The 23,489-nt window shown below is 44.0% G+C and overlaps 1 protein-coding gene across 28 annotated transcripts in view; it reads left to right on the top strand.

The window, feature by feature from the left end:
• Positions 1–23,489, top strand: part of mark3a (MAP/microtubule affinity-regulating kinase 3a) — a 37,694-nt gene that overhangs the window by 4,376 nt on the left and 9,829 nt on the right. For 13 of the 28 annotated variants that reach the window (XR_004697658.2, XM_035167924.2, XM_035167929.2 and 10 more), the window contains exons 2-15: positions 1,439–1,621; positions 2,917–2,970; positions 10,053–10,101; positions 11,212–11,277; positions 12,857–12,927; positions 13,659–13,715; positions 15,846–16,082; positions 16,198–16,338; positions 18,631–18,730; positions 20,828–20,940; positions 21,076–21,223; positions 22,007–22,224; positions 22,582–22,685; positions 23,253–23,429. Coding sequence is in view for 27 of the 28 variants with exons in the window: in XM_035167924.2 (XP_035023815.1) it covers positions 1,439–1,621; positions 2,917–2,970; positions 10,053–10,101; positions 11,212–11,277; positions 12,857–12,927; positions 13,659–13,715; positions 15,846–16,082; positions 16,198–16,338; positions 18,631–18,730; positions 20,828–20,940; positions 21,076–21,223; positions 22,007–22,224; positions 22,582–22,685; positions 23,253–23,429 (1,718 nt within the window). In the remaining variant the exon portion in view is untranslated. The remainder of the gene's footprint in view (positions 1–1,438; positions 1,622–2,916; positions 2,971–10,052; positions 10,102–11,211; positions 11,278–12,856; positions 12,928–13,658; positions 13,716–15,845; positions 16,083–16,197; positions 16,339–18,630; positions 18,731–20,827; positions 20,941–21,075; positions 21,224–22,006; positions 22,225–22,581; positions 22,686–23,252; positions 23,430–23,489) is intronic. The other 15 variants (XM_035167946.2, XM_035167950.2, XM_035167936.2 and 12 more) reach the window with 3 other exon arrangements.

The raw sequence follows: 23,489 nt of genomic DNA, 5'->3' as shown, positions 1-23,489 counted from the left end.
GAAGCTGATTTCTTGACATTTCTTGTTTTATACAAACAGAACAAACCCCAAAGTTATTCCGTTGCTGTCGTATGAGACAAAAGAATCATCGCAGTAAAAACTCAAGACTGTGATTCCAGAATTAATCATAAAAACAGTGGTGACAAATGAGGTCTAATGTCCTTCAGGGAAAAGGAGGCAGAGCTTCTCACCACAAATGACAGATATTTAATGAGTGTTAATGGTGTTTAAAGTGTCATCTACTAATTACACAGATGATGAGACATTATAAATTAAGATCTGGGTTGTTGACGAGCTTCACATAATAATTTTCCCAGAGTAAATCAGAGCAGTAGCGTCTGTTGCTATGGTTTGACCCTTCACTAACCCTTTTTTAAACTTTTGTTTGTTACTGTACATTCTGCTCATAAAACCACAGGAAAAACCACTGACAGCCACGTAGTCTTTCATTTTTTAAATCTTTTTAATGCAAGTAGAAATGTATATTTCAGTTTGAACAAAATTTGAAACCGAGTGAAGCGGAAAATAAAGAAAATGACAGAAAAATAATTGCCGACAAACATTTACAGTGTTGCTCAGTTTGTGTGCCGACCCTCTGTTGCAGTACGGCAGCTGAAAAGTTGCTTTACACAAGACGAGAAAACGAGGATGACATGAGGCAACCAGAATGGAACTCAGTGGAGCACATACCTCCGCCAAGGCCCCACAGGCTCCTTAAACTCAATCACGCTAAAATGCACAGACTCATAGATAGTAGTCCCCTGAATGTGCCTGATAAGTTTAATCTAGATCCATGAAAATGTTTTTAAAATAAAGGTAAATACGTTTTTCTGGAAATCTGTTGATCCTGTTCTGTGAAAACACAACTTCCTGAGTCACATTTCTTCAATTTAGTCAATTATTTGAACGTGACTCTCATTAATGTGTTGAAGCCAAGTTTGAACTGTGGATTCTGAAAGTTTAGATCTTATCAAAAGTCAACAGGGATGTTCCTAAACTGTTTCAGAGCCGAGAGAATAAGCAAACTAACCTAATAATCTTTGGATTTAGAACTTTCTATTTGGACATGACGTCACAGAGGATCCTGGGAACTTGTGATGGAAATGTTTCCCCTTATTTTCTGACATTTCAGACATCAAATGATTAGACTGTTAATTTATTATTATCACATTCAGGCTGTGGCTGACTCCAATGTCACATATTCCCCTGATGTTGAGGCTGTGATGGTTGAAATCATAAAACTTCCTGTAAACACCGAGTTCCTCGTTCGCCCGCGGCAGGTGGAAGATAAAAGTTACTTTCCTCGCCTGGATGAAGAACTATAAATATCATGAGTGGAGCAGCAGGTCACCACGAGTCACCGTGCATGTGATACACGTACATGTTTCCCAGCATGCACGACCTGCACTTGTCTAAAATTATGTGTCTCTTTCCACAGCACACGTCTCACAGCAATGGGCGGCAGGAGATCAGCACGCGCTCGAGCCGCACCGGCGTGCGAACGCGCAGCTCGGAGGAGCCGCAGCAGCCCCACGTCGGCAACTACCGGCTGCTCAAAACCATCGGCAAGGGCAACTTCGCCAAGGTCAAACTGGCCCGACACATCCTCACCGGCAGAGAGGTGAGACGCTTGGAGATTCTTATAGAATGAAGTTTAAGGTGTTCAGCCGACTTTTCACTGGTTCTACAAGAAAATCAGGTTAAATTATTTCACAACCGTTAAATATTGATTACATGCTTACATTTACTTCAGAAAACTAACTCTAACTTATTTAAATTTACACTCTATGTAAACGATAAAACTAAAACAAGCACGTTTCTTTCTACTTTCTGCTGAGGTGTGCACTCAGCAGCCGTTTTATTTAGATGCACATATACAATCCAATCCAAACAAATTACATTACATTTGATATTTATCATGTCAAACATGAAGACTTCCAAATGGACAGTGATTTAATGATGATTTGTCTTTGCGAACACACGAAGTGAGATCCGATCCCAGGATGTCACAGGAGAAACCTCCAGGAAGCGGATGGATGTTAGTAGCAGGTCTGAACGGGGCCGTAGTGACACCACCTCAGGGTCGTTACGTTAACAGCACTGAAACTGCAGCAGTTTCATTGGGGGATCACAGTGATGGACCCGTGTTCAGCTTTTAAAAAACGAAGCTCAGATCAACTCCCAGAGCTGGAAATTAAACATCAATGCTTCTTTTGTGGCGAACAAAATGTGTCGGCAGTGCATCATATCAAAAACATTTCTAATGTCGTTTGCTTGTTCCGTGATCAGACGCTTCCTAATCTAATTCAGAAGTTTGCCATTTTTAGACCGTTCTATCAAGGCTGCAGTTTTAGCATTCTTCTTCTGTAAGACTTGTCACATTTAACAACTTTGACGTGTTAAAGGAAAGGAAGAATTGTTAAAGCTTAGTGTTCGGCAGTAGAATGAGTAAAATATTAAAACAAACACCCTCCGTATACATTACCAGACTCGTGGCTCTTCAGGGTGAGCCGCTGCCGAGCATTTGATCCGTTTATAATTGATGAACAGAAAGAGTTCTTCTGAACGCAGCGTTCGACTCTTAACGGGACAGTGCCGCTCTTTTCCCCTCGATTCCCTCTTGATTCTGCCGTTAATTATTCCTCAGCTGCCGTTGGCCTGACTTCATCTGGAGGAGGAGGTTGAAACCGTCTCCGATTGTCTCTAAAAGATATAAATTGAGATGTATCCAGTGTGTTTAGTTTGAAAACAATATATCTTGGGTTCTGCCTCGGCTCCTTAATGTCCGTTTCCGTTCCTGAGCTGTTTGATGTCAGTTCCACTTCTTTTTCAAGCTTCTTCTTCTTCTTCTTCTTCTTCTTCTTCTTCTTCTCTGTCTATTTAGCTCCGTTTCAATGCTGTTTTTTCTCTCCACAGGTGGCAATTAAGATAATAGACAAGACGCAGCTGAACCCAAACAGCCTTCAGAAGGTAATTTACCCCCCCCTTCTCTCTCTTGGTTTATTCTCTCACGCTGTGGCAGAATTCGTTTACTAATTCATGACGCACGACAGATTGAGTATTAATTGTGTAAATGGGAAGCAGGGCATGCTGGGATGGAGTGTGTGTTCTCCATATAGCTTCCCGGTGTGAATTAAGAGCTTTTATTATTTCAGTGCGATGCTTTTGCAGTGGAGGAGATGATTCACACTGTCCCACTTACACGACGCTTCTGGACTGTGAATCACCTGCAAGGAGATTGTGTCCGTGTTCAGTCTTTTCTCTTCAAGCCAGTTTAGGAAAAGAAGAGCAAACTCGGGGGTTTTAGCCAATTTAAAAAAGGTTTTTTTAAGGTTTAGATTTGTCCCCAGGGAGGTTTTTCTGCTGGAAGTGGTAATTAATGTTGTTTCTGTGAACATCTGTTTTCTGTCTTCAAGAGAAACTGAATGTGATGTGTATTTTCTTTCTTCTTCTTCTCCATCTACCTTTTCCCAGTTCCCGCTGTTCGGTTGTCATGCAACTGGGAGGGACAGTTTCCCTGTTAAATCACCCAAAATCAGGAAGCAGGGTTTTCTTTTAAGATGCAAATTTCTCAGGCGGCCCGAGTGTGAATGTTGCCTCTGCGTCCCAGTTTCACTTTCCAGTTTGAAGTCAGACTTGAGAATGAGCTGGGCCCATAAGGCCTTTCTTTTAATGTGTACACTCATTAGCAAGGGAGATGTGTGTGTCTGTGTGTGTGTGTGTGTGTGTTTGGTTGTTTTGATCTGTGCCGCTGTGCATTTTGGCTCCGTCTCTCGGCGTGGAAGTCATTTCAGGGAAGTCAGGGTGATATCGACTTGGCTGCCGCAGCTCCGGAGGCTTTTTCTGCTTGTCAGATAGATAAGAGCGGACGGGGCAGAGCTCGGCGGCGGCGGCGGCTGGTGGTGTGAGGGTGATGGCGTTGGGTGTTGATGTTCAGCTGGCCCCCGCCGCCCGGCTCCTCGCTCCCTCGGCCCTCCCAGCGGTCGGCTAGTGGTTTTCCATCAGTTTTTCCAAAGCTCCATTGATTCTGGCCTTTGTATCTCAGAGGCCCGGGCCCTTTGGCATTGACTGTGACACTACACGGACAAAAAACACTGAGTCATGACAGCGCCGTTCACGCAAACACAAAGCGTGAGGCTTTTGTCGGCGGTGCTTGTTGTTTTTAGGTTGGTGCTTTGTTAAAGTCAAGGAGAACAAAATGTCTTTATCCGTCGTGTTATTTTTCCTGCCGTTCCACCAGGAATACAGATTTCCTTTGATGGTTATTTTGAGGAATTGGAACAGGCTTGAAAAAAAGAAACTACAATACTTCTTAGTACTTTGTCCATGATTGACACATGAAATGTTCACGTTCCTGTCACGTGTTTCTATTTAAAGGCCGGTTTCCGTTTTCTCTTTTTCTTTCTCGGTGGCCGAGACGGAGACGGAGATTGAGAATTGAAGGAAATCCTGACATGGATTTGATTTGTGTTTTTTTTTTTTTTTCACGGGCATCCAGCCTGGGTCCTAATCTTGCAAGGTTCATTTCTACAAGGTCGCTCGTGTTAAAGGAATACTTTGACTTGTTTTTAGAAATGTGCTTATTTGCTTTTCGTGCTGAGTTTGATGAGAAAATCAATATCACTCTGATGTCATCATGGTCAATGTGAAGCTAAGGCCAGCAGCCAGTTAGCTTAGCTTAGCATAACGCCTGGAAACAGAGGAAAGGCTCATTTGACTCGTTCTCATGGTGACACAGCTTAAGAAAGTTCTCTGGTCCTGATAACAAGTATCACACGACTCCCCTCAAGACCAAAGCATCGTGTTGTACAGATTAAATAACTTGACATGTGGTTCTGGGTTTTCCAAACCTGAACTTGACTTGCATAAAATGATTTTCAAAGAAATAATTTTTCTTATCTGAGGGCGTCCTGAACACGACCTGACCTGAATAGAAGAAGGAGGAGGAGGAGCATGATGATGATGATGATAATATTAATAATATCCTAAGAACCACAACAAAGTCCCAGAAAGTAAAACTCTTACCTCTGCCAAGGCCCAACAGACCCCTCGCAGATATCAATCCCCTAAATATATATCGGATTTTTATTTTTCATCAAGCTCCACAAATTATTCCCAGGTAATAATATTTGCTTATAACTGTTGTGCACAGCTGTACAACAGAGGAGCACCGTGAGAAACCAAATGCACAGTGATGCGGGGGAAGTTAGAAAATACTGTGGCCGTGTTGTTCTGGTCTTTTCTTGGGACATGGAGTCAAAAGGATGAATAGAAAATAGCAAACGTCTCCTTTTTAAAAACATTTATGCTCGTGCTATTTTAAGACCTTGGTTGATTTGTGTCGACTGAACATCGCCGGCTCACGATTTGTCCGTTGGATGTTGTGTTTAGGTTCCGATGAGTTTTAAAGAATTGGGTCTGGTGTTTACTTTTTAGATTTGTCTCTGCCTCCTGAGTTTGCTGTGTAGAAGCAGCCAACCTGCACCGGAGCCGGCACCGCTGTGTCCTGACCTGTTATGTAACAGGAGGAATTGGCGAGAGGCTGATAGCGGGGGATATCGTCTCTGAAGCCTAAATGTTTATTTTCAGCCTCTGTTCTTAATAGTTCGGAGGAGCTGAGTCGACGCTCACATCTGTCACCGGCTCCTGGAGAACTGCTCTGCTCCTCCTGCTCTGCTCCTCCTGCTCTGTCCTCATTCAGCCTGTGGAGGCTCCTTGTGGTCGTCCAGGTCGAGGGTCACAGAGGGAGTGTGACACCGGGAGTTCTTGATTAAATGTAAACACAGATCAGACGGTTGAACCTCTGTTCCCTGCGCGGAGGTTTTTCTCTTCATTAAGTGCTTGAGGAGCAGTTACTAAAGCCTTTGACGTCATTTATAGGACGAGGGTTTATCACCGGGTAATAAACTCGCAACAACAACCGGTGTTTGCGATTACACCGGATATTTTACAATATGAAAAACACGTGTGCTTAGTATCTGCAGAGATCAAACTTTGATGTTTAATGTTAGATTTCGCTGCAGTCACGTCTGTGGTTGAAGATGTGTTCAGTGTTTCCCGTTTATTACCCAGAATGTGGCAGCTGCCTCCTCCTAATGCCTCCTGCTACAGCTTCGAATCGAGACAGGCCGGCACAGACGTATCAATGTCTGTGTTTAAGTCAACATGTACTTTTTTTATTTAACAGGTTTGAGTAAAAACATCAATCAGTTGTCAAAATTATCTGTTGACAACTTAATCAACAACGGTCACGTTTTTATTTTGAACTTTTGTTTTGTTCTCTTTCCATTCTCTTTCTAAATCTGTCTTTGATTGAACTTCTCATGACTCAGACACAAAACTACTAAACTGCCAAAAAGTTTGTGTAGAAGTTTGGTTCTTTTCTTTCCACCTGCAGCGTCTAATCATTCTCCTCGTAACTTCAAATGGCTGAGAAGAACCCCCCCCCACCCCCCCACAGTTTCTTTAAAGTGCCCAAACCTTGTTGTGATTGGAGCAGTAAATTTGAACCACAGATTTCATTCCCTCTGGTTGAACTGTTCAGATGAGAACAATAACATTTAGGCTTTAGAGAGAACATGGAACTTGCTTTGAAAGTTGTGCTGAGGGTGAAACTGCAGCCTGGTTATTTTTCTCTAAACTGAAATGACCTCTGGGGCCGTCCAGAGACCCAGCGCTCCTCGCCGATGTTGCAGGGGCCGTAATCTGATTTGTTGTGACTCAACTCGAAGCCTCCAACCTGGTGGGATGAAACCAAAAAAACATCAAGTAAATGATCCAGCGTGGAGCCCACGGGATTCTGTTTACAAGCCTCGCATCACTGCTAATTTAGGTCACGTTAACCTAAACAGGAACTCGCAGCAGGGGAGAGTTTTCCTCGAAGACGTGGACTCCCAGAAACCCAACTGTAGGTGTGACCTCACCCTCAAACCTGTGTGTCACTCGGCCTGAAGGTGCCGTGGTATTGATCACAGGACGGGTTGCGTAATCGGTGACAGCTGTGCATCATCGCACTGGTATGACTGGATCACCAGCAGGTTTCTGTCCTCGACCTAATGGTTGTATTATGTAGTGAATCATCTCTCTCTCTCTCTCTGTTGCCTTTTCCCCACTAATTCTGTTTACTGCACAACATACCTGACAAAGTATTCCCATATACTTGTTTGTGTTGGAAAGCTCGTATCTGCTATGTAGGCCAGAACACGCTGGGCCAAAAAAAAACCAGAGGCAGTGGTTGAGTTTTTGAGAAGAGAGACGTTCGTGTGCTCGTCTCTGACCGACAGACGGACGATCCGCATCTGATTTGTCCTGCGGCTCAGCTGTCGCGTCTCTGTGGGTTGGACAGTTTGTGTCTTTGAGCAGCAGTGACGGTGTTTTCCTGTGTCCACACGGGAAACCAGCTCCGATCTACCCCACTGTACTCTGCCAGTTCAGGAGAGGAGTTTCAGGATAATGATGGACGGAGCCGTAGCACAGGAGAGCAGGAGACCTCAGGCTCACTCCTCCTCCTCCTCCTCCTCCTCCTCCTCTTCCTCCTTGTTAGCAGCCAGACTCGTCCTGGCTCAGTTTGTTAACATGGCTTCCAACCCGGTCGACTCCATCCCCAAGGCCTCGCTGACCTGAGTTCATAATTAACCCTTCAGTCGTCTCTGAAACTGGAATCAAATTAGATTTATTATCTCATTATCAACCGACAGCCGGCGTCCTTCTGAGAATTTGATTGTTTAAGCTACGAATGTGGAATCATGTGATTTCCAGTGATACGGACAGAGGTATTTTTGTGTTTAGGCTGTTTTCTAGACGTGCACAGAAAGATGTAGGGATACGACACATAGAAAACCTCCTGTTATCAGAAATAATAACATCATTTTTATAAAACATGTCTGTTCTGTTCCTGACTGATTTCACTACATTTCCCAGAACTCTTTTAAAAGCCGTCAGAAAATGGTCTGAACTTTAGCTCGTGACATTTGGTCCGTGTTGTTTTTAGAAAATAACTGTGACAACACCAAGCTCATCCAGAAGCGTGTGAGACTGTTGGGATGAAACCTCTGCACCACTGAGGACACGTTACACAGGTTCGAGACCCGGTCCAGAGGGATGGAGGGTCACTGTGGACCTAACGTGCGTCTCCCCTCTGCTGAGTGGAGATGTGTAACCGTGTGTTGCTGCAGCTCAGCCAGCAGCACCAACACTGGATGTGGAAACATCACCTGCTGCTTGTCACCATCTGTTTGCCCCTCAGGCCGCCAGCGGGACAGGAGCATCGATCAGGGCGTCGCAGTGGATCGACTGGTCTGAGGGGCCGCGGGTTCGATTCTGTCATCAAACCTTTGTTTACTGTCGCTCAGGCTCCAGGTTCACTTAACTGGCGTTGTTTGTTTCAAGAAGTTAAAGGTCACAGATAAATTAAGAGGATTTTATGATTTATATCAAACAAAAATATAATTTTTAATTCAGTGATTCATTCAACAGAAAAATAAGATGATTTGCTTGATTTTCTATTTTACACCATTACTATTGTTAATAAGTAGAATTTGTTTGACAGATGATTTAGAATTAGCGTCTTTCAACAATGTTTTCTTCATAGACAAAAGATTGTATATTATCAAAAACTGTACATTCATTGACGGTGTATTTAAGAAGTTTGGTATCAGATGATCAAATTAAGATTTTTCTTCAGATGTTTCAGCCTCATGATTTGATCATATCATGATGATTTTTATTTGTACATTATTCAAAATATCTGTTCATTGTTTAACAAGGCTTTTAAAATATGTTTTTAAAAGCAAACTAGTAATTATAAGACATGATTTTAGACTCTGATCTGGAAACAGTGGAAACAGCCTCGGCTGCAGGTTGGTGTGTCTTCTGGCAGCCCAGCCCCACGATTTGTTCCTCAGCCCTCTAACCAGAGCACTGACTGCTCCCGCCTCATGAAGTATTGATGCCTTTTTACATTTTCATGGAAGGGAAGAGGCTGAGGTGTAGTTAACAGCGGATCAATAATGAATGGCACTCAGATCTCTCTATGCCTCGTACAGCGCAAGACTAAAAAGCATTTTTGGCCGTTACAAATCTGCTTGTCTGGTCACTCTGACCGCTGATGGGGAGCCGAGCGTGTGGCGACAGAGTGTGTTATTATTAGTGTGAGGTGGGAAGATGTGACGCTGCATGTTTAACTTCATTCACATCCTCCTCTCCATCCTGTGGGGGTGGGGGGGGAGTCGGTGGTTGTACGAGCATCTCTCAGGCTGATTTAAACCGTCGCTTTGCTTCGGGGACTCCTGTCGTCGCGATGATGTGGCAGCGGCACAACATGATCACATTTTCTTGATAAATGCTTTGACATTGGCGAGCACGAGGACCAGTGTTTGGCTCTGTGACCACATGACCCTGTTTAAGAATAGGAGTGGGGAAACCTGATCATGTGTCTCATCGTCTTTAAGATACGAGAGCGGGACAGAAGAATCTGGCTTTAACAATTTAATTTGGACTTGAACTATCGTCATTATTGATTAATCTGCTAATTATGTTCTTTTGTTTCTTAAATTATATTCAAATTCATCTTACAACTATTGTAAGAAACCTTATTCATACTGTAGCTGAATTAATTCAAGATATTTGTCTAATAATCCGTTTCCCCATTGTTCTTCTGGTTTATTAGAGAAAAACGACAGGTTGACAATGAGTCTAAAAATGGATTTTGTCTGTGGAGTTCGAGCTCTCTGTTTGGAAGTTACATCATGAGGTCGACAGACAGCACACGTCTATATTTAAAAACTTTAGACCTTTGTGACACACGCCTTGTTGGTCAGATTGATCCGTCTTTAAATGATCTTTGTTTTAATCTTGAACAGTTAAATAATGTGGCTTTATCTCTCGTTATGTGTGTCACTGTTTTCTCTGTCCTGAGGTTTTGTTTTTTGTTTCATACGTTTACACCGAATCTGAATATTCCTGTTATCTATGTTGAAATGTTTCTTAATTGTTGAATCTTGAAACCTGCAGAGTGAATTATAAAAATCTATTTTCTCTGTTTTCCGTTTCAGCTCTTCAGAGAAGTTAGAATAATGAAGATCTTGAATCATCCGAATATAGGTGAGTGCATCTTGAAACACAAACAAACGTCCACTCACACAAGTTGTAAAACTTTTCACAGGTTGTAACGAGAGTTCAGTTTCTGTTTGACACGCACGGCTCTGACCTTTGACCTTTCTGTCCCTGGACGGTCACATGAAACCACAGGGTCATCTGCACATTTAAAGCACCACTGTGCTGCTGATCTGTCGCTGAAACACGCTCCACGTTTCCTTTAATGCATCTGGCCTTGAATTAATAATAAAATAGAATGTCCTGGATTATTTATTACTTGATAAATAATTTGTACGGCAAATGGTTTGGTCCGAACGAGACAAACCAGAGCACATTTTAAAACCAAATGGAGACAGACACACGCGCGCACACACACACATATATATATAGAAGCACACACAGAAAGCAGTTCCTTAAATATGTTTTTTAGTTTTCATAAACAAGACATGAATTATTCTCGAGGAAATTGGGGACAATGTCAAAAACACATCTTATCTAACAATGTTGAAGGAGGAGGGGGGGGAAACCAACAGATCAGTGAAAACCTCTTTGTTGGAGGTAAAGAATCTAAATAACATAAACTCCATGAAGGGAGGGAAATTGTTTTATTAGACAACATAGGTTTTCTCCTGGTTACCCAGTAAGTAAAGCACATACAGAGCAGGTCTGGATTCCTCCCTAATTACTGTTAATTTCCGTCTTATGTTTTCTCTTGTATAAATGCGAGTACAATTACCAGGAGGATGTTACGCTCTTCTCAGCTCACACACACACTCACATACTCCGTCTTTGTCTTCCTTCCCACCTTGTCTATATTTAGCAGTGCAGCCCTCAGCCGATCATCACACAATCTTTTATATCTCGGAGCTGTACACACTGCAGTGAAAACATCGTTTTGGACTGTACAGTAAATATTGAATGCTGCTCGGCTCGGGTGCTCACGACATCCGCACCGGTCCACGTGACTTTCCCCCTCTGATTCTCTGGGCGTCTGTTTGGAAACTGGGTTTTTGAGTTCGTGTTCGTGAATTCATTACTGCCTCTGTCTGAATCGCTGCCATCTTTAGACATAATTGAGTTTATGATTCCCCCTCTGTCTGTTTGTCCCTCTTACAGTCAAGCTTTTTGAAGTGATTGAGACGGAGAGGACGCTCTACCTGGTGATGGAATATGCCAGCGGAGGTGAGACGGAAACAAGACTCACATTTATTTGGTGTGAAACTGAAAAAAACAACATGACTGTAAATGAAACTGTGAATCACAAATCAACAGATAAAACAGATCAACGGCTGCTGTAGAGATGTGAACAGATATAATCGGTAGAAGTCTGCTCAGTACATTCTGCACCCAGGGTCCAGGTATAATTTATTAACACCAAATGTGATAAATGTGTGTGTTAATAATTTAGAGATGTAGGGAGCAGTGTGTACTCTGCAGATTCTACTTCTTTCTAAAAGGTACAATGCACAAGAATCTGCGTTTATCTGACTCTGAAGTTTTTAGAGTCCTTTATTTCCTGATAACTCCCTAATTATACACAAAGTAAACATCAAAACGTGTCCTAATAACGTCTGATTAGTGTTGGTGTTGATTGTTAACGTGTAAAGTGAGTGCAGGTCAGCGGGGGAGTGAGGAGGTGCAAGGATACCGGGTCTGTAGTGTGTGTCTGCCGTGACCCTGAAGCAGACGGTCATATGTCGTCGGCTTCTTATTTAATGCAGTGTCACACATACACAGAACCTAAAAAGTCATTGATTTCCTGGAAAGGTCCAATTCTGAGCCAAGAGGAGACCAACAATTTTGAGGAGGAGGAGGAAGAAATGACGTTAGCACTGAGATGGGAACGCTGATCATAGGCCAATTACATTAGATTCTAAAGGTTCAGTTTGTGGGATTTAGTCACATCTAGTGGTGATGGTGCAGATTGCATCTGAATACTGTCTCATGCACATCAGGTTTCCAATCAGCTTTTTAGAGTATCGCTGTGACATGTGACATGTGACCTTGTATTTAAATGATTCCAATTCAAGTCTGACTGAGACTCGAAGTATCTTCTACTTTCCGTCGTGGAACAACCTCCTCCTTCCTGGTTTTGATCCCTGCTCTCCTCTCCATGCTCAGCAGACAGAGTGCTCCTGCAGCTCCGACATGTAACGTGTTGTCAGGCACATTCTGTCTTCAGCGGTTGAGTCAGAGACCGGTGATGAATTGTTGCTCCTCTGAAGCCGTGAAGTACAGAACCGCTCACTCCGAGCGCCTCTGCAGGTCAGCACCGGGAGAGTGGGAGGGTTTCGAGGATTCAGGGAAAGCGGGGGAGGCGTCTTTGTGGTATTATTTTTGCGTGTTATTTTTTTTAGCTTCAATATGGATGCACGTACACACGCACGCACAAGCCACTCGAGTTCAATTAGCACATGAGTAAGCGCGGTCACGTTTTGCCTGGAAGTGTTGAAGTGTGGGCCGCGGAGAGGGGCTGCTGCTGCTGGAGCACACGGCAGCAGCAGCTTTGTGCCTCCAGGAGCGGCTCCGTGGGGAAGATGCAGCGCCGCACTCGCCTCAGCGTGGTCAACAAACCCCCTGGAACCATGCACATGGGTGATGGTGCAGCTGCGTTGAAAAACTGAAGTTATTTCTGTCTGCTTGTGACGGACGTTTTGTTTCTCTCTGTGCCTCACCTCTCTGACTTCTCACTCGTAGTCTTCCTCACTCTCCAGCACCTGAGTCGTCGTCTCACCCGCCCTCTTCTCTCTCTCTCTTGCAGGAGAGGTGTTCGACTACCTGGTTGCACACGGACGAATGAAGGAAAAAGAGGCCAGGGCTAAATTTAGACAGGTACCCAGCTTTCTTCCCCTGCAGTGTTCTGGTTTCACACCTCTGCTCCCGGCTCAGCCGCACACGGGCCGCCCCGTCCTCCGTCCTCACACAGACGCTGCTGTGGCAGAGACAAGACGGATGAGAGACGTCTCTGCATGACTTTCACACACAGTCCAAAGTCACTGACTCATGTTAGAAGGAGCCAAAGAAACTGAGATTCTAAATTAGTTCATCAAGAATTCTCCTGGAACTTTTTTCCACCGTACACTGTATATAAAGATGGACGCTGTGAAGCGAAGCCAGAACTTCTCGATCGCCCCCTGGTGGCTGGCTGCAGTGCAGGTCATGAACCCCGCCTCCTCCATGTCAGCAGATGGGACTTCTGCTGACATGGAGGATGCATGGTGACGGTTTTAAGTTTGAACCTGTGATTGTGTTTCTACATCAAACACCTCGTCCAGATTCATTTGAGCACAATATGCAAAACGAGGATTAATGTAAATTTAGGAACCACATATGCACCAATGTTGAATATGCAGCTTTTCTATACCACTGTTAAAATGTTTAACCACTCTGTTTAGAGAAGCTCTGCACAAAGGAAACCGTTCTCTCAACGTCTCAACGTCCTGAACGCCACCTGCGTTGCTTCTCGTCGACCTCATATCCTCCTCTACCACATCCTCCATCACTGTTTGAGAACACAGCAGCAGCCGTTGAACTGAACTCTGCTGACCTCTTCTCTTGTGCAGATCGTATCGGCGGTGCAGTACTGCCACCAGAAGCACATTGTTCACAGAGACCTCAAGGTGAGTTCAGGGAAAAACATCCTGGTTTGAACTCTCGTCATTAGCAGATTATCTCTGATCTTTTGCTTTAATGCAGCTGCATGATGGGACGTTAGAAAGAATAAAGTCTGTTTCTCATCATTTTAGAAATCATCAGTTTTTCTTTGGGATTCAGGTCTTTTGAGAACAGTGACAGTTTAAAAATGCAAACAAGAAAACAAGTAGTTTAGTATCAATAATGTCCAGAAGTATGAAATGATGGAACAGTTTATAAATCTATCAAGAAGCATAAATGAAAACACAAATCCAGATTAAAAACTAAAATAACCTCTGAAGTGACTTATGACTTAGTGTAAACAAAATGCATCACATTTTCTATTTCATCTTAACTGACCAAACGCATCCAGTTCAACAGAATCAACTAATCATCCAGTTTAACAGGATTAGTTATTAAACTGGCAACATGATCACCAATGCTGTTCTGTCATATATAAGATGCTTTAAACAGGACTTATTGATTATATCCGAGTATTTGCTGCCTGATGTTTCCAAGCTGCAGGAGCTTCATATATTCATTTTCATTATAGAACTAAAATCCACATTTAGTCTGCGTATTAGTACTAAAATCAGCAGTGTCTCCACCTTTTTGAGGCTAATTTCCTCTGACTCATATTGGATAGAAAGGTCACGGTGCAGAGAGCTGACGTCAGTGTTATGTGTTTTATTACTCATCTTAACTCCCAGATTCCCACTGGCGACTTTAACACGGCGCGTTTGATTCCAAAACCCTGCATATGCTGCTAATGAGTCCGGTTTCCAACTTTGTCCGAAGCCGTACAACCACCTTGACATTATGCCACAGTGAGCAGGGGGGGGGGGGCGTCTGCAAACATACAAGCAGTCAGAACCAGCTCACATGTTCGAGTGTAAATGAACCTCCTCCGTTTCACAGCCGTGACGCACTTTTCCTCTCCAGGTATAAATATTGATGCTTCTGTATTTTTATCTCGGCGTCACTTGACGAAGAGGAGCCCGTGTTTCCGCTCTGCCTCTGTACGTCGACACTGTGTCCTCTGTGGAGCTTCATGAATGCTCCATGAGGAGGGGGACACGAGGAGCGGCCTCTCCTCCCTGCGCCTCCTTCGTATGCAAAATATAACACGTGTCCGTGTCCACAACCACGGAACACACTCGACTTTAAGCCTCTTTTTGCGACGCGCATGAGAAGAGGCGTTATTCAGTTTTTTGGTCTCCTTAGAATCCAGCCAAGTCGTGATGAGTGTTGTTTACCCCTCGTGCAGCGGAAGCCTCTCAGCATCGATCCTCCGGCTCCGTGGACTTTTCTGCTCGTTTTGTCTCCGCTCCCTAATTAGTCTTTCGCCCACAGCTGCGAGGGAGCAGATGTTTGTGTTGAAGTCTTCGCCAAATTTTTTTAAGAGTTTCGTTCACATAGGAGACGTTTACAGTTTTATTAGATCAGCTCGAACCAAACTGAACTGAAGTGAAAGTGATCTCCCAATGTGAGGATTCACTGCTTTTGTTTAATTATTATTTTAAATAAATGATCTGTAGGTTTCTGACAGTTTGTATAAGGAACAAGTGATTTGATAAATTTTAGTCTCTTGACCAAATGTGATGGGCATTTTTTTATATATTAAACAATTAAAGGAATAGTTTATAATTTTGAGGAAATATCTTTCTTACCATGAGCAAGACAACTTGATCAATAACTTTACACATGTCGGTGGCATATGACAAATTTTATGTAAAAAAAGCGGTATCTGGTTTCGTTTTGAGTTTCACACAGGAAACAACTGTACAGCCAAGAATATAATGAATTTCACTTTTCTATGAAGGTCGTGAGTTTTAATCTGTTTAATTTAAATCCACAGTAAAGCCATAATAAGACACGTTTTTTACTTGAAGCCTTTTTAATATCTTTTGTCACTAATTAATTCAGTTCATTGTTATCAAAATCACCGTGAACCCTGCTAATCGGCAGTTTGAGTTGCTGCTGAAACTGAATTAATCACATTCAAAAGTCAAGAAGACGGTTTTAAAGTCCTTCAGAACAAAACTTCACTAAAAAGAGGATTAACTGGACAGATAAACAAGGATCGTAACCTTTGACCTTCATCTGTGTGTGTGCAGGCGGAGAACCTGCTGCTGGACGCAGACATGAACATCAAGATCGCCGATTTCGGCTTCAGCAACGAGTTCACTATGGGCAACAAGCTGGACACGTTCTGCGGCTCTCCTCCGTACGCAGCGCCGGAGCTTTTCCAGGGGAAGAAGTACGACGGGCCGGAGGTGGACGTCTGGAGTCTGGGAGTCATCCTGTACACGCTGGTCAGCGGCTCGCTGCCCTTCGACGGACAGAACCTCAAGGTGGGGAAATGTTTTACTGACGTCACGATGCTGCCTTCATGCCCAGTGTCCACCTCCAGGAAATCTTCTGTCCTGTCTCTTTCTAACCTCCTGCTTGTCGTCCTACTTTCTGCAGGAGCTGCGGGAGCGCGTGCTGCGAGGGAAGTACCGCATCCCCTTCTACATGTCCACGGACTGCGAGAACCTCCTCAAACGCTTCCTGGTGCTCAACCCGGCCAAGCGGGGTACTCTCGAGGTGAGGGAGGACGCAGAAAATGTAAATATACCTCTTAGTTCTTAAAACTCTCCCCCAGCACGTCTGCACCATCGGAGAATGCCATCTACCCTCCACTCTCTCCAGCAACCCCCCCTCCTCCTCCCCTCATTCTGGTCCCTGTACCCTCCCGCCTGCATCATCTCCGCCGACGCCCACAGTGTCCTGTGTTCTGTGTGCGCGGCCCACTCTCTCCTCTTTCCTTTCCGATGTTGTAATCATGAATAATGCATCGTCATTCACGTGTTTGTACGGAAACTGTCCTTCCTGGTTGGAGACGGATGGAGCCTTTGCACTGAACACGTGACTGTGACGATGCTCAAGGTCACAACGTACAAGTTTTTACAACATTTAGTTATAAGAAATCACGATTTTAAAAATTTTACACAATTCATAATCGGACAGCGGAAACATTCAGACGTTTAATTTCACTGAGAGCTTCTGCTGAGATTAAAATAGTGTTTTATGTAAGAGGCCGAGAGGACGGAGAGTTTGTTCCACAGATCGATTACTGTGCTGATCTCATTGCCTGAAAAGTGTTAATGATTATCTTTAGCTGTAACTGCTGTTCAACCCGACACCCAGCAGAACAACCCTTGACACACAAAACTGAATGTCTTCTCTAAAGTTCTTATGGCAAAGACTGGAATCTGGTTTAGAGATGTTCTTAAGTTTATTTAAAAAAAAATTCTGATGGGCCATTTTACCAAAGAGCCAGTTTCTGTCTTTCATTTATTTTTTTGCGAATGAAACAGTTTTATTGCCTCTAGTTGAATTCTGTGGCTCCACATGCAAGTGAATGAATGTAAATGTTGCTTTGACTCTGGAGGTCACATGTGTTGGCCTCAGATGCCACATGCTCACCCGGGATAATGGCGTAAGCTCCGGTTACATCAGAGCACGGTCAGAGATAATTAATTTGGCTTGGCCCTTATTTAAACCCCCCCCAGACAGCAAATTGATCAGGTACAAATTAAAAAATGTATTTGCAAACAAAGAAAGTGCAGCAGAGAACAATATGGATGTTACTGCTGCGAGGTCTGGACAGGGAGCCACGCGGGTTTCTCTCTAAAGCCGTTTTCTGACATGACCTCTGGGTAAAACCTGGAGAATTGGCTCTGGGGTTTTCCTTTCACACATGCACAACACACTGGGAGGTTTCCTGCACCGCCGTCAGCTCTTATCACCACAAACTCTCTGTCTTCTACGTGCATGACATCGCTTTGTCACCAGGAGATATTTGTTTTCTTTTTGTTTTATTCGTTTTTGTCAGAAGCGTCATCAACCCCCTTTACTGAAGCCTCTCTTTTTAAAGGAAAAGCAAAATAAAATCCACACAACAACCTCAATGAGTTAGTTAAGAAGTTAAGTCCCATCACACTAACTGCAGAGCAACACAGGGAACAGTTCACGTCATTGAACAGCAGCCGTAACAAACAGGGACGTCTCAGCATCATTAAACCTGACGCACAGTAAAGAGCTGTGTTAGAGGCGGGATGTCTCATTAGGTGCTGCTGTGGCTGCAGGTACTTGACTGAAGCTTCCCCTGGAGCCGGCGCCATCTGTCCTCAGAACATCAACTTTACATATGTTAGGAGTAAACCGCTCTCTGGTCGTTTAGAGATGCCTCCTCCTCAAAAAGGGTTGTCAGGATATGTGAAACTGTGATTGGACAGCTTGAGCTGCTCGTCTTTTCCTGTTAAGGTTTACGATGCTGGTCGAAATCAATGACAATGACCCAGCGTGATGCAAACATCTGCTGTTCTTTAGAACCACAACGTGTAGCAAAGATAGTTCTGCTGCGAAGCTTCTCCTCGTCGTGGTTGCTTCTCTCAATGAGAACGTGAACAGGACGATTTCACAGTCGGGTCCCGTTCGGTGATAAGATGAGAAATTAGAAACTAGAAGAAAGAATGTGAACTCACTTCCTTGAGGGATTATAATTAATGGAAAGGTTCGTATAAGCCTGTATAAAAGATTTACAGCTTTTTATGTCGGCCAAAAAGTACGTTGAAATTTATGCCGCAGAGAAAATGAAGAAACCAAATGAGTCCAGAAGAAGCAAATTTAACAATTCAATTGTTGGTATAAAATGTCTTTTATCTCAATTACCAGTATATTTATCCATAAAACATCATGGATACCAGATTTAACCTGATTTAAAGTGTCTTTAAAAAGCTAGTTTAAGGGATTCTTATCACAAATGTTGCTGCATGTCTGTGTCATGTCTTTGTAACAGTTAAATAACAACATCGGTGTCAGCCGGGCTCTTACTGTCTCGATCTGTATTTGCAGCAAATCATGAAGGATCGATGGATCAACGCAGGATTCGAGGAGGACGAGCTGAAGCCGTATACTGAACCCGAGCTTGACATCACGGATCAGAAGAGAATAGGTAAAATAAACTGATGATATCACATAACTGCAATTTTAGTTTCCTTTGAAAGACAAGCTTGCTCCGTCATGAGACGTTTATCGAGCGTTCCGACCATCGGCCTTGTGAAACCCTGTTGTGCAATCAGCAAAGTGCACGAGCATTAAAAAGCAGCATCCTCTGCTTTTCATTCATCGCGGCACAAAATCAATGTGTGCGGTTCTGGTGAGGAGAACGCGTGAAGCATTAAAACGTCAGCGTGGTCACAGCTTTACAACGTAGAGGCGGACTCATTATTTCAGTGCTGAAGAGCTTTAAAAAGAAGAGATGAAACGTGATGATGAAGAAATAAACATGAGCGCGGCGGCTGCATGCAAAGAGACAACAAGAGAGTGAAGCCTCCCCATCGAGCTCAGGATGAAAGCTGTAAAAGGGAAGGGGGTGAGCGCTTACATAACAGCAGCTGGGGTTGGCGGTCGGTGCACATGTGTCAGTGCGAACTCACAATCACCCAAGAAAAAAGAGAAGAGGAGGGATGAAAAGAAAGATGCAGAAGGGAACGAGAGAGAGAGAGAGAGAGAGAGAGAGAGAGAGAGAGGGTCTAAATCTTTAAATCTTTAAATATCACATCTGCTCCTTGATAAGTTCCCTGGTTGTTCTGGAGGCCATATTGACCAGTGGGCAATTACAGCCTGAGGTCGTTAATGGACACGGACGTTCAGCAGAAAGACAAAAGCCTTTTCCACTAAACATCCAGATCCTGGTGAATTTGAGTCAAAACTCAGTCATGTTAACAACTACACTGATGCACATGTTTGTCTAAACCTTGGAATTTTACCAAAGCTAATAATATCTGATCATAAAATATCTAAAGCTACAGTATTAAACTATGTGATGAACAGAAAGTGAGAAGCAGAGAGAGAAGTTGCTGAGGAGGAGGAGGGTGAAAGTGAGAGAGATGAGGAAGGAGTGACGGAGATGGATGAGAAGAGATGGTTATCACAGATTCTGCCTGGTGACAGTGGCAGAGCTCGTTCTCTCTCTCTCTCTCTGTCTCTCTTCTCTCTCTCTCTCTCCCCCCCCCTCCCTCCCTCCCTGCTCTTCCACTGATGTCTCAGTTCTTCGTCTCGTCTGACGCTGCACAGCCGTCGAGTTAGTGTCAGTTTCCAGGTACAGGAGACTGAGACCATGACTTGAGTGTGATTCAATTAGATAACCGACGAATTAAAAACCCTTTTTATTGATATTTCAAACAGTCTGCAGCTCCGTGGGAATGAGTCACTCGATGATATAATGATTGTGCGCAGCAGTTATGTGTCTGCAGAGCCTCCAACTTCCAACACGTCTGCTGTCACTCACTGGGTTCGACCACACAACAACAAAAACAAACCTGTTCATCGGCGGCAGGAAATCTGAGCAAGTTACAAATCACTGTGCAGCTCGTGAATCATTTTAACACCTTTGGGTTGGAGACGGACCCCATCTCAGGCCCGTGACTCCAACACGTTTCACATAGAAGAGTTTTATGAAACATTAATAGGGGGAGTGACGTGTGGAAATGAAAGAATAAAAGCTTTCACGTGATGCATTATGTTGGCGGGGGGGCGCACAAAGGCACACGCAACCACACGCAGAGATAAATGTTTAAAGGCCGAGCTAAAGCAGGAAACGTGTGTGTGTGTGTGTGTGTGTGTGTGTGTGTGTGTGTGTGTGTGTGTGCGTGTGTCTGTGTGTGCGTGTGTGTGCGTGTGTGTGTGTGTGTGTGTGTGTGCGTGTGTCGTGCGTGTGTGTGTGTGTGTTGTGTGTGTGTGTGTCCGCCCACCTGCACATGTGTGCTCTCATACAAACTCTCCAATCAGCGTCTTTCTGATTGATGCAGGCAGGGGGCTGATGACTAATGTCAGATTCCTTACACACACAGTTAATATGCATATTACTGCCATATTTCGTCTTTAACGATTAGTTAATTGACCATTTAACAATCACCAGCAAATTTATTGGCTATTGTTTAAGATTGAGAAGCGATGGTTTGATGGTTGAGTCATTTTTCTGCAGAAATAACAAACACGCTCCTGTGATTAAATTTTTTTTTATGTGAAATATGTTGTGTTGTTGCAGATGTGATGGTGGGGATGGGCTACAACCTGGAGGAGATCCAGGAGTCTCTGGCCAAGATGAAATATGATGAGATCACAGCCACCTACCTGCTGCTGGGCAGGAAGGCCTCTGAGGTACGAAGATCACCTGCCTTCATATCGGAATGTTTTCTTTCACTCCCTAATATCCGCATCAGCCTCGACTCCACACGAGCTGAATGTGGAGCGTGTGCTTTGTGTTTTGACTCCATGCGTCTGCGTCTCCTCCAGCACGAGCCCAGCGAGTCGGCCTCCAGCAGCAACCTTTCTCTGGCCAAGCCGAGACCCAACAGCGAGCTCAACGGCCAGTCCCCCTCCCACCTCAAGGTGCAGAGGAGCGTCTCCTCCAACCACAAGCAGAGACGCTACAGTGAACAAGGTGAGGAGGACGACCTCTTGTTAACAGTGTGGAAACATCGTTTTAATTTTAACACCTTCTAGCCACTGAGCTGTTATTGTTCCTTTTTGAGTTCTCACTCGCTGCCTCTCTCTCCTGATAAAGGTTGGTTTGTGTCGGGAGCTCGTTAAAAGCGGTCAAATCAAACCAGTCACAGGGTGGAGGCCCTTCAACCTTCAGCTTATTTGCACAGCTCAGTGCTGCCCGTTGTAATGGAACGCTTTGTCAATAACATCAGTTTGTACGGTTTCCTGTCTGAAACCTGCAGCTTAAATATCTACACACAGGGAGAAACCTCGAGCTGCAGCACTCACAGAAATGTACAAGCCTTGTTCAGCAACTGCATGGAAGAATAAACTAACTGTTAAATTAAAGCTATTTAAGTGGAAGTATATATTATAAAGTATTTAAAGTATAAATGTAATAAAAGTGCAAGGATGGATAGATGATAGATTAATTAATTGGATTAAATTCTATGAAAAAACATTAGAAAAATGCTACATAAATACTTTCCAATTACCATTTACTCAAATATTAAGAGATATTTTCTCAGCAATGATCTAAATCACAGTTTTCTAATGTGCTGACGATCCATCGCCCATCACTTCAAATCAGTATCAGAATTATTCTTAATCCAAATGTAGGTCGTCTCATTTTAGATAAAAGCACTAATATTAAAAAAAGCCCAGTTCAGTATTTGAATTGGGTACAAACAGCATCTTTAAGTCACACGTCTGTCTCTGTTTCCTTTCTCTCGCGCTGCAGTCGGTCAGAACAATCCTCCGGGGACGGCTCATCCGAAGAGGAGTCAGACCACCACGGCGGAGAACAGCGTGAAGGAGGAAGGAGGCGTCCAGCTGCGTAAGCCCAGCACCCCGGGGAGCCGCGGCGCTCCGCCCGCCAGCCCTCTGCTGGGCAACGCCAACAACCCCAACAAGGCCGACATCCCCGACCGCAGGAAAGGCGCCACCACCGGCCCGAGTGTGAGTCACGTCATCCGTCACACACTTTGAAAGAGAGATCAACTAAACCTTCTGCTGTTGTTAACTCAACGTACAACAGGACAGTCTCTCCAAGTCAAAAACAAGTATAATAATTAAAGAGACACGGCTTCAGAGTACAAGTGAATTATAAAGAACATTCCTCGAATCAGGAAAATGTTTTTCTTCTACCAGATATTGTTTTGGGAGGAGGGGGTGAGGACATCTTTATTTACTTTAGTCATGTTGTTATGGTTCCTGATGGAGATTCACAACATGATTACTGATGTTTTTTAACTACATTACTTTCCATTACAGTTCTTATCAGATCATCATGTTTTCTTTGCTTCTCTCCTGCAGAATAACACTGCGTCGGCAGGGATGACCCGGAGGAACACGTACGTCTGCAGCGACAGGAACAACACGGACCGTCTGTCCGTCATCCCCAACGGGAAGGAGAACAGGTGAGAGGAGGCTGCTTCCTGCCTTCAACACGGAGTCGTCACGAAAACAGAAAGTCCGTGTTAATACAAGTAGATTTCAGACGCTGACACTTTCATCTCAGATAGAAAAAAGAACTGTTTTTAATTAGTTTAATGGGTCTGTTAGTTTTTTGGGTTCTTCTATGGAAGCCAGTTTGTCTCCTTTATTTATTTTCACCAATCATCAATGTTCTCTGTGGCCAGTATTAGAGTTTGAATCCCAACACGGACACAAATCCTCACTTTGAACATGAATGTGGTCAAAGTCAGGACTTGTCAATGTGAATATTCGTCGTGTCAACACAAATACCAGCGTCAGTCGTCCAAACTCAAACTTGTTCAACTCTTTAGGCCCAGACTTTCTCACGTATTGTTTCAGACAGGATCCCTGGAAAAGATTTAATTTGTTTCACCCCCTTAGTTTATATCTTTATTTTCATTCTATCTTAATTTACTTTCCATTTTCTTTCTTATTTTTCATTTCTGCCTGTGTGTCTGTGGTTTGGTTTGGGATGGGTTTTTCTTTTTTTTCAACTGTGGCATGACCAGCATGACTGAGATGGCTTGTGCCACTAGCCCCTCCTCTGCCTTTGCGGCTGCTGCGTTCGGCGCCTCGTCCAGTTCGGTGCGGCTGAGGTATCAAACCGTCGGCCCTTTGTACGCTTGCCAGCCAGGCTGGGCCACACTGCCCCACTCCTTCTACGATCTGGACTACTGCACGCCCAAGTAAGACGGCAGGGCCTCCGAACCACCCCCCTGTCTGTCTCCTCTCATGTCTCAGCCCCT

This window comes from Hippoglossus stenolepis, chromosome 10 (genome assembly GCF_022539355.2).
Source record: "Hippoglossus stenolepis isolate QCI-W04-F060 chromosome 10, HSTE1.2, whole genome shotgun sequence".
Classification (NCBI taxonomy): Eukaryota; Metazoa; Chordata; class Actinopteri; order Pleuronectiformes; family Pleuronectidae; genus Hippoglossus; species Hippoglossus stenolepis.
This window is presented reverse-complemented; position numbering and strand designations above follow the sequence as displayed.